The sequence below is a fragment of the Empidonax traillii genome, unplaced genomic scaffold (genome assembly GCF_003031625.1).
Source record: "Empidonax traillii isolate 1590-97213 ecotype Southwest subspecies unplaced genomic scaffold, ASM303162v1 scaffold1680:size74697, whole genome shotgun sequence".
In the NCBI taxonomy this organism is placed as follows: domain Eukaryota; kingdom Metazoa; phylum Chordata; class Aves; order Passeriformes; family Tyrannidae; genus Empidonax; species Empidonax traillii.
Window position 1 is genome coordinate 57,143 of NW_020956873.1, and position 13,167 is coordinate 70,309.

General features: G+C 39.7%; 1 protein-coding gene across 1 annotated transcript in view; it reads left to right on the forward strand.

The window, feature by feature from the left end:
* Positions 1-13,167, forward strand: part of LOC114070760 (two pore calcium channel protein 2-like) — a 21,965-nt gene that overhangs the window by 4,868 nt on the left and 3,930 nt on the right. Inside the window, exons 5-19 of the mRNA XM_027908329.1 lie at positions 306-422; positions 2,267-2,373; positions 3,323-3,395; positions 5,281-5,380; positions 5,686-5,751; positions 6,086-6,150; positions 7,266-7,363; positions 7,711-7,792; positions 8,462-8,548; positions 9,051-9,170; positions 9,494-9,553; positions 9,642-9,770; positions 10,416-10,465; positions 11,249-11,348; positions 12,299-12,370. Coding sequence (XP_027764130.1) covers positions 306-422; positions 2,267-2,373; positions 3,323-3,395; positions 5,281-5,380; positions 5,686-5,751; positions 6,086-6,150; positions 7,266-7,363; positions 7,711-7,792; positions 8,462-8,548; positions 9,051-9,170; positions 9,494-9,553; positions 9,642-9,770; positions 10,416-10,465; positions 11,249-11,348; positions 12,299-12,370 — 1,326 coding nt within the window. The remainder of the gene's footprint in view (positions 1-305; positions 423-2,266; positions 2,374-3,322; positions 3,396-5,280; positions 5,381-5,685; positions 5,752-6,085; positions 6,151-7,265; positions 7,364-7,710; positions 7,793-8,461; positions 8,549-9,050; positions 9,171-9,493; positions 9,554-9,641; positions 9,771-10,415; positions 10,466-11,248; positions 11,349-12,298; positions 12,371-13,167) is intronic.

Genomic DNA, 13,167 nt, shown 5'->3' on the forward strand with positions numbered 1-13,167 from the left:
GCACTGGATGAAAGACATTAGTGTGTTGGGCAGCTCATGGTCTGATTTTCTCCACCTGCCTCTCGCTTTTATCCACCTTTATTTAGTTCTTGTAGGGAAAAAAAAAATAAATCTTTGAGCAATGTATTTACGTTTGGATATTGGAAAACTCTTAATGAGCGCTGATTTAAGATTACAAATGCTTGGGAAACAATTGGTGTATATTAAGATATATATTCCAATATTATGGTTTTGGAATTCATTCTTAAATTAAGTTTTGGTTACTTTTTTGTTGTGTGGTTTTTTTTTTTTCTTTTCTTGTCCAGAGTTACTTGATTGGATGGAAAGAATTTTGGAAAAACAAATGGCTAATGGCTTATATACTGACATTAACTGTTTCCCTGATGGATTGGATTGTCTCGCTGAGTTTTTCCTGCAGGGAGGTAAGAACTGATTCCTGCAGAAACAATCAACATCTGGATTGTGGAAAGTGGCAGGGGAGAAGAACCTGCAAAGGGATAGTCAGCAGGGTGGACATGGTGTGTTGGAGGATTAAGAGATGAGGAGGAGGTGGTTCATTTGTGGTCTCTAATAGCTGGATAACAGAGTGAAACACAGAAAAAATTAGTGGCGATGTTGTCTTGCGAAGGATTGTGTTTGATTCTTAATGTGTGTATTCACTGGTAAAATTAAATTAAAGTTTGCTGCTCTGGTCTGTTAATAGGCAGAGAGTTTAAAGAACACTCACTGCACAGCAGCAATTTTGTCACGCAGGTGAAGAATTATATTCTTAACCTGATTCAGCAGCAGAGTTTATGCAGTGATGTGTAAGTAAAAGGTAATTGTGTAGTTTAACAGCTGCTTTCTGAGCTGAAGCTGTGCTGTGCTCAAAACAAATGTGTTCTGAGGGCAATGTCAGCTTTGTGAAATGGCTCTAAAAGTGCCCTCCTTTATGTAATAATGCAATCTACCAATTGCCTTTCTCTGCTGTGGATTTTCATTAAATTGATTGTTGTGCACTTGCAGTCATTGTTGAGAAAATACTAAGATGGAAAAAGTCCTGGGAAGTGAATGAGGGAGAAATCTTGAACTTTGCTCCTTGTCTAAGTTCTCATGTCAAAACCAGTATGTGTTGTCTTTAGAGAACTTCCAAACCTGTGTTAAGATACTGTGAGTGTTGGTGAGGATGAGGTTGGATGCAGGTGCTGCTATGGGTGACACGCTGTTTAGCTGTTCATGCTCTTCATTCTCTGATCACTGGTCACTGCTGACCTGGATGGACAGAGACATCAGAGACACATGATCTTAAAATGGTGAACAAAAATGTTATTTAAGCTTATAAGCATCTAACTGTGAGAAAAGCTTGTCCTTTTCGTGTTCAAGCCAAATAAATACAACGCAGCTGAAAGAAGTTGATCACCTTGGAGGAAAATTGGGCTTACGACACGGGGAGGTGATTGCAGAATCTTCAGGTGTGATAAGGGATGAGTAGTTTGAACAGGAGCCTCCTACACAAAGCAGTGGCAGAAGGAGTAGTTGAACTGCTGGGATGTGTGAACAAGGGGATAGCAATGAAGAAAGGGGTGTTGTGGTGTTGTTTTGGTTTTTTTTTGATGTTAAGTGTGGCCCAGAGAAGACTGATCCTAAAATCTGAGATTCTGAAACACTTGAAGCAGCTGATTAGTCACAGAAATAACTTGAAGGCTGGCAAGTGTCTTGAAGGCAAGAAACAGATTATTTGCTGTAGTGTTGTGGGGGGGAAAAAATGCAATTACAATTTGAGTCTTGTCAGAGACAGGAATTGCTGAGTAATAAGCAGGCCCCTTAATTATAAAACAAAAAAGAAGTCAGTCTGAAAATTGAAATCAAGCACTTATTTTTAGCACGTGTATTTGTTTTTATTGAAAGTAGCTCACTATTAATTCCTTTCTTGAGACAGACCTTTGCAGAAAATACAAAAATGCCATCTCTTGCCAGCTTGTTATGTCTAGTGAGCAGTGAAGTTAGACTGCTTCTAATTAGTGGCCTGATGAGGCTGTTGAAATGTCAATGTGTGGCTTTTCAAGCAATCTCTCCTCATTTTAACAAGCCACCTGAAGTATAAAATCTCCCTTGCCTGTTTGGTGAGCTGAATGGGGGCAGAGTTACCACCTGAGCACAGCCTTCTTCTATTTTACTGTTGACTTTGTTGATATTTGAATCAGTGCTTTTTTGGCAAACTTGCCTGCAAAGTGTTTGTGCCACCAGTCTTGTGGGAACTCAGTGTCTGATCCACTGGTTTTTGCAGAGTTTGAGAATAAGAAGAATTTTTCGCCCGTTCTTTCTCCTTCAGAACTCTTCCATGATGAAGAAAACGTTAAAAAGTATCAACAGCACGTTGCCTGAAATGGCAAGGTAGGTAATGGTTTAGAAAACATCCTCTCACAGCGAGCAGGGACTTACCCTTTGTGTTCTGCTGTGTGGAATAAGAGTGGCTTCGCCCTAAATTCTTGGTGAGATCGGGTAGCAATGGATGGAGGCTGTATTAGGTTTTTGATTCCTTTTAGTCTGTAAAATATCTCTAGAAGGCACATGATGTGACTCTGTGTGTGACAGATAAGGTTTTTGATGCTGATTCAGTGGGGGTTTTTTGATTCTGCCTGGGTAAGGAAAGAGCTGAGGGAAGGTCTGTGCTGTGTTTTCTCCGAGGTAACCTCTCAGAAATATGGGTAGACACACATGTGCTTGTCTTCTAGTCATGAGGGCCACACAGAAAGATACCTCTTTCTTTATGTCTTCAGATAAATCCATCTTCAGAGTGCTTTTCTTCAGCTTTTTTCTTTCTAAATAGCTATTTAGCTATATATTTATATATATATACATAAACTTTTAGTGTTAAGCTGGAAACGCCACTGGTGAAATTGTAACCAGACACCATGATGCTTTTTGGTAGAGATCTCTTCCTGTGAAATGGGTCATGTATGTGCAGAGTTTATGGAACTCACTGCCCTTGCCTGTTACTTTTTAACTACCAAGTGCCAGGAGAATCAAAGGGGTGTGTGCAAGCCAAGGTGTTGCATTGTGATTGGAGGGTATAAATATGGTCCTGACTTTAAAAAAACTGAAGTGTTAGAATCTCACTGACATCACAAAAAGTGTGAGCTCGTGCTGAGGAGTCTCCACAAGTGTGACTTTTATCTGTGGTTAAAACTGAGATCATGTTTTGTCATTTCCATATAACTTCTTAAAAAACAAACAAACCAACCTAGTTTTCTTTGTATGTCATCCTTTTGCATTTTTAGCAAAGGATGTTATTAAGGATAAGATAAATTTGCCATAAATACATATGGTTTCTTTCCAACAGTGTTCTTCTGCTGCTGGCTGTTCATCTGTCTCTCTTCACCATGTTTGCCATGCTGCTGTTTGCTCGAACAAAGGTAATCGCTTCTATTTCTGCTTGAGTGGATCTTCCTTCTGCATTTTTCCGGTTTGATCCTTAGAGTTGCTTTCTCTGCTTTTGTTGAAACCTTTTATGCTGTTCTGCATCCAAATCTCTTATTACTTTTTTCATTTACGTTATCATTAATCTCTTTTTTTGTTTGTTTTTCTCTTCCTTATCTAGCTGTTTGCTAATTTTCCTCCCCTGTTTTCTCACCTTCCAGTACTGGTACCCCTGGCCGTGCCTTGGTAGGTTTTCACCTGCGTTACTCTGATGGTTTGGTTTCTTATCTCTGGGTTTTCCTCTCATTTTTTTCCTTCCTGCTTCTGAAAAGCAAATTTGAAATGTTGTGGTTAGAATAATATTGTGTTCCAGTGCTCTTGGTATGTTTCCTCTCTCTGAAATTTCCTGTGCCTTAATGTATAATGGTCAGATATTTTGTGTGGGTTTTTTTTTGTTCCTACCTTTTAAGGCCTTCCATAAATGAGTTACCTTGAGCACAGAAATTTCTTGCCTACTTCTCTCACTGATTATGGTCCTCTCCTTAATCTCAGTTTTGCACCTTCATTCCTGCTGCAGTTTGCACTTGAGCCTGCCTCTGGTCTTCCTTGTGGTCAGCAAATTCTTTGAATTCCCTGTTTATGGAATTTCTGAAATCAGAAGCAGAGCTCTGTTTTCCTGCTTTAAGTTGCATTCTGGATCATTGTATTATCTCTGTGTGTCACATCTAATTTCAGTTATGAGCCTTACCAGTGGATGGGAATATAATTTGTATACTTAAACCAGTCAATTTTGAGTACATTTAAGTGAAAAACAACAAATTAGAGAGTGGACTTTCCTATTTTGATGCGCTACTCTGACATCCACACAAACTAATTTCATCTGACAGGGTGAACTACTGAAAGCTAAGTTCTAAAAATACATTTATTAATGAGAGTCATGCCTCTCTCTAAATTTTTGCATTGTCTTATGTCTGTCCTCTAGAGGTGCATTTCCCAGTCTTTGCAGCAGATTCAGGGGCTGTTTGTTCCGTGCTGCATCATTCATGTTTGTGTTGTTTGCACTCTGCAACTTTTTTTATCTGTCTCTGCTTGACCTTGTAGGGGGTGGGGGGAATATGTGGATGGCCCAAGATTATCCTCCCAGTGTGTTTCTGATGAAGATTTTGACACTGGGCTTTAGCAAATCATTTGATGTTTCCCCTGAGCCACAAGATAAGCTGTATGTGATGTTTTCATTGATATTGCACATAGCATTTTAAATCTTCTTCTTTTTTTTCAAAACAGTTGCCTGTTTTCTACTTGCCCAGCAATTCCTGTGCTGTGCATAAATTACTGCCTAAGGGGGTAGCAAGAAGGGGAAAACCCTTGTTTTGCGTAGTGGTAGTAATTTTGGTACAAAAAAACTGATGCAGAGGATTTTAAGTTTTCTATTTGGAAGTCAAAGGGGAAGTGAAAGACACTTTGTGGGTGTGCTGGTAAAGCTGCAGGTTTGGGGTTTTTTTAATATAATATTTGCTTTAAATCATATTTAGGGAGTCATTTTATCTGCAATATAATCTCTTGCAGGCTTAGAGATGATGCTTCCTATATCAATCAAGGGTCATTAAGTCAGTTTGTGACTTAACTTCTGTATTGAGCTCCCTGTTCTTCCTGGTGTTTTTTAATTGCTGTTAATAAGTGAAGTGATTGCTCTGTGTTCCTACATAATGTCTTCATTTTGATGCTTGGTTTGTGCTTTTTTTTTTTTTTTTCCGTGGGGTAGATGTGATTATGTGGGTAACAAATAGGTTATTGACTGACTTTAATCCTTTTTTTCCCCCTCTTTTGGTAAGACAGTGATTCTTCAGTCCTTCTCTTAACCATAATCATTTCTTTGACCAGGATAATCAGCAGGATAAGGAGTGGGTGGTGTATTTCCGGAATCTGCCAGATTCACTGACATCCCTGCTGGTCCTGCTGACTACTGCAAATAATCCTGATGGTAAGCAGGGTTTCACAAACAGCTCTTGTCTCTCCTATCAAAGAACAATAGAGTTAAGGTTACCTGCAGACTACTATAGCTGTTCTTTTAGCTGGTAGCTCTTAGTGCAGCCAGAGGAAGGTTGGGAAAAAGTTTCCTGTGCCTTTAGTAACTTGATTCTTTTCTTTTCTTTGGAGTAATGATATATTGCCACTCTGAAGTGCAGCCTTATAAGAGCTTTTACCAATTGCCAAAAATTGATTGAGGTCTCCACCATGCATCTTAAGCATTAAAATATTTTTCTTTTTTTGTTAATTTTCACGCAGTGATGATTCCTGCATATTCCAAGAATCGAGCATATTCCATCTTCTTCATCCTCTTCACTGTTTTAGGTAAGTTACCTCTTGTCTTCAGTCATGTAAATACACTTTGACACCTGGGCATAACAGCTACAGGGGTTTATTTTTCTAGGGAGGTTTATTCATAAATTTCTCCTTTTTTTTTTGTGTTTCTTCCAATTACTGCGCAGTGTCTCTAAGGTAACTTCCACTTATGACTTGGAGTTTTTGGTAACACGTTACAGGCCGTGAAAACATTTTAGAAACCAAACACGAGAAAACGAATCCCTTTTAAATGATATATTTTTATTTGCTACATTGATTGAAACTTTTTTGATAAATAGGATAGGTATTTCAGTGACTCTCACTGCCTCTTTTTCTCCAACAGGCAACTTGTTTCTGATGAACTTGCTTACAGCAATAATATACAACCAGTTTCGAGGATACCTCCTGGTGAGTAAAGCAACTCTAATTTCTGTGCCCTGCCATAACCTTGAACCTGTGAAATATTAAGTGTCATCTGGGCATTAAAGCAGGAGGCCTGCTCTGGTTGTAAGTTTTAAGATGCTAAATGTTCTTTGATGGAGATACTTTTCCCATTAGATGCTTGATCCCCTTTCCTGACAAAATTACTTGCTCGCTCCTCTTAATGCAGCCCAGGATTCTCATGCCTGTAATTTCCTTGAGGTTTAGTGTCAGGAGAAACTTTGAGTGACTTTGGGTGTGATTTTTTTTTCCCCCCTTATTTAAAAATCTTCTTACAGTTCCTTCATTACTAGCTTCCTCTTTCTTTATATATATATATATTTATATATATATCTATCTTATAGTTCTTTCCCCTTACTTACATAGTTTGATAGCTCCTTCAGCCCTTCAGAGACTTCAAAGTGAAGTTATAGCTGCCTGCTCTAGTAGAGTTCTAGTAGGTTGTTGGCTAGTGAGCCTTGAGCAATGTTACACAGGAAGAATGGCCCCCACTCTCCTGGGGGAGAGGGGTGTTTGAACCTAATATGTGCAAAGAGGATTTTTGATAATCCTCTCCTCCTCCTCTGTTTCTTCCCTTCTTTCTCGATTTTTTTCACTTTCTCACATGAGGGCATGACATAACTTGACTCCCAGCAAAGCAACCGAGTTTTAAAGTGGTTATTGTGGAGGAAAAAAAAAAAAAAAGGCATGAAAAACTGTGGCTCTGGATTTGTGCCTCCAGGGAAGAAGCTGGAGCTGTACAAGCTGTCTCACTCCTCTCTCTGCACAGTAGTGTGAATTTCTGGGAATCCCTGAGCTTTGCCAGTGCCTCTGGAACAGGCATATGCCTTTGCAGTCCAGAATTGAAAATAAATCATGACCTGGATGTTTACTTGGATTCCAGACTTGTCTGCTTGCTTCCTTCCTTCTTCCTTGTACACAGAGTTCTTGGAGGGAGTGAGGCTTAGGGCAGTCCCCTGTTCTGACCTCTAATCACAGATCCAGGAGGTGTGCCAGAGGATCAGTATATTCTGTGGCCACAGGACACGGCAGTGCATGAAGTGTGAGTAAATTGTTTTCTCTGTGGTGTTTTCACTGTTCAGAAATCAGTTCAGTCCTCCCTCTTCAGGAGGCGGCTGGGAATCCGGGCTGCGTTCGAAGTGCTTTCTACCCTGAAAGAGACTCCTGCCAGTGCCCAACAGTAAGTGAGGAATGTTGAAACAGCAGATTATCTAGCAAAAAAAAGTGCATTTTTGGTCACCTTGTTTTGTTTAATTTACTGAGGATGCACTCCTGAATTTTTTTTTTTTTTTTTTAAATTTAACTGAATGTTCATAACACACTATCTGGGACTCTGTTTCCTTTTTACTTCTTCTCCTTCTAATTTTACCTGTTTTGCAAAAAAAGAAAGGCAGGAATGCATTTGGAACAGCTTTTTTTTTTTTTTTTTTTTTTTTTTTTTTTTTTTTTTTTTTTTTTTTTTTTTCTTTTTTTTTCCCATCTATACAGTTATCTGTACCAGGGCCCATTCTGTTTTCTTTTACATAGGTCCTATGTCAGCACTGGGGCCTTACAACAAGTGCTGCAGAAAGCTGAGATGGATTCTCGCTGCAAACAAGCCATCCTGAGGGTAAGAACTAAATTTACTTTTAGCCCTGGTGTTTGTGACTGTCAAACCCTCTGATGTGACAGCTGTTGAAACTGAAATTTCCCTAATTAAACAATTAGGAATAGAAGCTTTCAGCTCAGCTCCTTTATGCTGCTTTCTCAAAGTGTGAACAGAAGCCCAGCTCAGTTGTCTGTTTATGTTTTGGTCTTCAGAATAAAAACTGTCCTTGGACAAGGATTTCACCCTAAAGTTGCTCCTTCTTTGGTTGGTGTGATGAGGGATGCATTCATCTGGAGAGAGGAATGAAAACTGTTTTGCAGAGCTAATTTTTCCACTTGCTTTACTTTTTCTCCCTGAAGAAAGCAAAACCATTTCACATTGTGGCCTAGAGCTGCTCCCTGTTGCAGCATTCCTTGGATCATAACATAATAATGGCACTTCTACAAGACTACAAAATTTAAGTTTGTCCAAAGTGCATGCGGTTCCAGAGAGGGGAAAACAGAGATCCTCCAGTCACATGGCAGTGTTGTGTTTAAAGCAAAGCAATATTGAACCTTACTCTTAATAGTTTGGAGTAGCTTGCTTAAGATCTCTATTCCCAGTCTTTTAAAGGTTGTCTGAGGGTTTTGGCACTTTTTGCAGACGCACCTATTGCAGATTCTGATCTGAATGTCTCTCTTTCATGTGAAGTCGCTCAAAATGTGCTCCTGTGACCAGCTGTCAGCTGCCCAGTTCCAGAAGCTCTTTGAAGAACTAGACAAAGATGCCATTAAGCAAGTATGTATCTGACCACTGTTTATAAGACATCAGAAGTTGTCTGGTCTTGTGCAAAAAATTAGTGATGTTGCTCCTCTGTGAAGTGTGTAAACAAACTTTGCAACATGTGAACACAAGGTGCAGTCATATGGTGTTGATTCTGAAGTTGTTTGTAACCAAGACCTCTGAATTAAACGTTGGGAAATGGGGAAGGAATGGGTCCAATGAATACTTTGGTGTTTAGTTTACCTGCTTGGGGCATTGGAGAGGGGTTGGACTATCTCCCTTCTCTGCCATTACTTTGTGTTGTGCCATAATCAGAAATGAACTCTAGCTGTGAATTAGCCACAGCTTGAAAGTATTTTCCAGCTGAAGTGTCAGAATTAGCCTGCGGTCCTGAAGTTTTGCTTTGAAAATGTCTGGCTTCTTTTAAAATCTGAGATTGGGTGTGGGGTTTTATTATTTTATTGCTATTGAAATGCTCGTGCTTTGATTCTCAGCAAATCCTTTGTGTTCTTTTCAGCATCCTCCCAGTCCAGAGTACCAGTCCCATTTTATGCAGAAATTGCAGTTTGCCTTTGGCCATCCCTACTTTGGCTACTTGGGGAATGTGGTAGCCCTTGCAAACATTATTTCTATCTGTGTAAGTAAAAAGGGGTTTTTTGTTGTGGGATGGTGGGTTTTTTTTGGTTGGTGTTTGTTTGTTTGTTTTGCTCTGCTACAAACCTGAGTTCTGTTTTTGTTCTTTAGTCTCTCTTTAAACAACCATTTTTTGTAGCAGATGGCAGGTTTTTGGCATACTTTAGTCATGTATAGGTGTAAGTTGAGAGGGAATACCTGCATTAAAAATATATTCTCAGCTGCTTGAAAAAGGTCTATGCAAAGCATGAAGGGCTGTTCCTATGCTTAAAAATATGTTTTATGTAGCAGTGAAGCAGTGGATTCATAAAATATTTCTTGTTTAAGGTGGTTTTGGTGATGGATGCAGATAAACAACCTTCTGAAAGAGATGACTTTTTCCTGGGGGTAAGATGCAGTAGTATTCCTACAGTTCTTGCTGTTCCCTGAGATGTCAGTAATTCTAATGATTGCTTTTATTTTGGGGGTGGTGAAGGCCATCAACTGCTTCTTCATCCTGTACTATCTGCTGGAAATGTTGCTGAAAATCTTAGCAATGGGCTTGAGAAGATACCTGTCTTACCCAAGCAATAGATTTGATGGACTTCTGACTGTAATTTTGCTGGTAAGTGTTTTATCAACTTCTGCGCTCTTGGATTTGTTGGCTGGGGAGGTTGGGAACTACAAGAGCTTGTGGGATTGCTTTTTCTTCAACACTAACAGGCTAAGCTTAACAATATGAGCAGTCAAGTGTTGTGGTTTTCAGTGGCTTGAAAGTTTTGGTGGTGCATAGTTCCTTTAGGGTCGGATTTCTGAAGGTAGGCTTATTTAAATCCATGGGAAAAGTGAGTTTTCTTATGAGAAGTCTTTGTATTGCTATTTGGAAACATTCAGCCCTTGAAATAATTGCATAAGGAGTTCTGTTCTGCAGCTAAGGTCGCCTTTTTCTTTCAGTAAAAAGGCAAGTTATTGTAATAGCTACTTGGTAAAAGCCTGAAGCCCATGTGGCGTATGAGGCCAAATTCATGGTTAATGGTACTGCAAATCCTTGTATGTGTCACTATTGAATGGCCTATGTACATCAAGATAATTTGTGGAATAACTGGGCAAATATGACAATTCAGAGCTTTAAAGTGAGTCATATTAGCAGCTTAATGCTCTTAAAAATGTTTCCTGTCAAGAAGCTTACAGAATTTCTGGAACTCAAAATTACAAAGTGAAGTTTTGACTTTTTATTTTTTTTTTCCCTCTCTTTCTTTCCTAACTAAAGATTTTGGAGATTTCAACTTTTGCTGTGTATGGATTTCCTCATCCTGGCTGGTAGGTGACCTCTGTGAACTGCTGCACTTTGCTCAGTGACTGGGCTGGGTCCATGCTGTAAAATTTAGTAGAGAAATGCCCATGGACTTACACTATTTGTCAATACTGGAATACCAAGCAGTATAGACAGTTTGGATAACTCTCCTGAGCTTTTTTTGGTTACAAAAAACATCTTAATTTACATTGTTATCTCTGCAGAGACCTGGTAGACCTTATGGTTTGAAAAGGGTTTATATTTGAACACTACTAATAACAACACTACAAAAAAAAGTGATGGCTGGCAGAAAAGTAATTGCTACAGTCTAATGGCATTAATTATTCTCTTAGAATTGATTATGTTTGGGTTTGATTTTGCCCTGTGATTCTGAAATGCAGATGATTTTTTGCTGTGCATCTTGGAGCACCAGTGACACTTGTTAGGTCTTTGTGTCAGTCACAGCAAACAGATTATAACACAGAGGAGTCACTGGTGAGTGTGTGCTGTTGGTAATTGCTTGGTGTGCAGATGTAATACCTTCAGGACAGTGGTGTGACTGTTATCTGGAATATGTGTTCTGTGCAGTGCTGTCTTGAATAATTTCTTTCGCCGAGGTGTACTCTAAAGAGCACTCTCTGCATATTTAAGAGCCCAGGCTTAATGGGTTGCTTCCTGCAACAGCTAAGGGTGAGATTCCTGCTAAGCAAATGAATGTACTTGCAGTTACCTGTAGCCCAGTAGGTTAAACTGTGTCTTTCTATCGTGAGCTGTTCCTCTGATTGGTTATCTTCTCCCATCTTTCCTAGGAGACCCGAGTTCATGGGCTTATTATCCCTGTGGGATATGGTGCGATTGGTGAACATGCTGATCGTGTTCCGCTTTCTGAGGATCATCCCCAACATGAAGGTGATTGCTTATTCCCCCCACAACTCTGTTTTCTTTGTTGGTCACGTTATAAACTTTGTTCCAGCCTTTCAGAATAACATACAGATAGCAGTTCTTTTGCCCATGAGTGGGGTTACAGCTCAGCTCTGACTATCCTGACTGTTGCACAGCAGTTCACAATCTCACTGTCCCTAGGGCTGGTTTTCTCTGTTGAGGCAGCAGAGAAGTTCTGTTGGTGTGATGGGAGTTGATCCTGGTATTCCAGGGCAAACTTATCCAGAAAGTTTTCTTGTGTGGTGCTTCAGTCTTAATTAGGATGAGTGGCTGGGATATCCTGGAAGAACTTTGTACTCAGGAATTGTTAGAATTGCTTTCACCAGATACTGCAAGACATTTGGTAAGGCAAAGGGTTTTATGGGACAAATCCCTCTCCACTTTCCCAGCATGGGTATTTCCACCACAATGCACATACTTGAATCAGAAATCTCTTTGATTGTTTGTTATAATCCTGCAATTACTTGCTTAAAAGCTAAGCCCAAATTAATGTCGGGTGCAGCATTTATATCTTACTTCAGTAAGCCATAAATACCTACCTGATGTAATCAAAGGTCATGGTGTCAGTGGGAAGTGTAAAATAGGAATTATGGGGGTCAAATATGAAGCAGTCACCTTGGAGCTGTGGGATGCTTGTGCTTTGCTTGCCTCCCATTCTTTCTAGTCTCACTAGACAAACATTCCTTTAGGTTACAGTGGCTGTGTATATTTAAGACTTATAACGATGTCTGTCTGTGAAAAAGATTCCTTCATTCATTTTAAATAAATCATGGAACTATCTCTGCATCAGAGATGTCCTACCTTTAGACATAGTTCACTTTCCCCCTTGGTATTTCTTCGTCCTTTCAGTAAAAATAATTTGATACAGAACAGAAGTGGGATGAATGTCATACACAGAGAATTCTGCTTTGTTTCAGTTCATGGCTTTGGTTGTCACTACATTGCTGGATCTGGTAAAAAACTTAAGAGCCTTTGCAGGGATCCTTGTGGTAAGTCACAATGCCAGATTGTCATTTGCTTTGTTATAGTTAGCAGTCTAACAAGGATACGTTGCCAACAAAGTAGACAAGTTTATTGTACGTTCACCACGATCAGTAACATTTCACCTTAATCAGCCAGTTCCTCTCTGGGGCAACCTGCTGTTTTTTTAATGGCCTGTGCACAGTGACAGTGCCTCTTTCATGAGGAGGATCTTTAAAAGAGGGACTGAATCTTCCTTAGAGTGCTTGCCTCAGGCTGGATACTCTGGCTTCAAGTAAAAATTCATCCCTGCTAAAAGTAGACCAATTTTCATTACCCTGATTTGCTTATTAATACATGCTTATTAAATGGCAGAACCACTTGAAAATTGTTTCTCAGCTCGAGAAGGTCTTGAGATGGCATGTTTGGACACGACTTTTAAAAGCCTCCTGCCACCCTGTTTTGGGTGTGCCTGTGTGGAGCATGTGCTCTGTAACCGTGTGATTAGAGGGTGGGTCACAATGCGTGATGCCCATTACATAAATCCTCCCAACTCTGGAGTTTCTGGCTTTGCCACGACGTCTTCCTGGCAGAGCAAAGAAGTGCCTGGGTAGGTTTTGGTTAGTTATTGTTCATGGGGTTTTTTTTAAGATACCTTATTTTGAGGTAGCAGTTAGAGGCCAATGATTTGTTGTTCTAGTCTATACATTTAGCATGCAATTTAACCAGAATGTCTGGTTTTGCTATTAATAATCTCTACTTTTATCTGTAGAGAAGGGGCCTTAGGTTGGTGTGTGTTACAACTTGAAATAAAGATGTTGGCTGG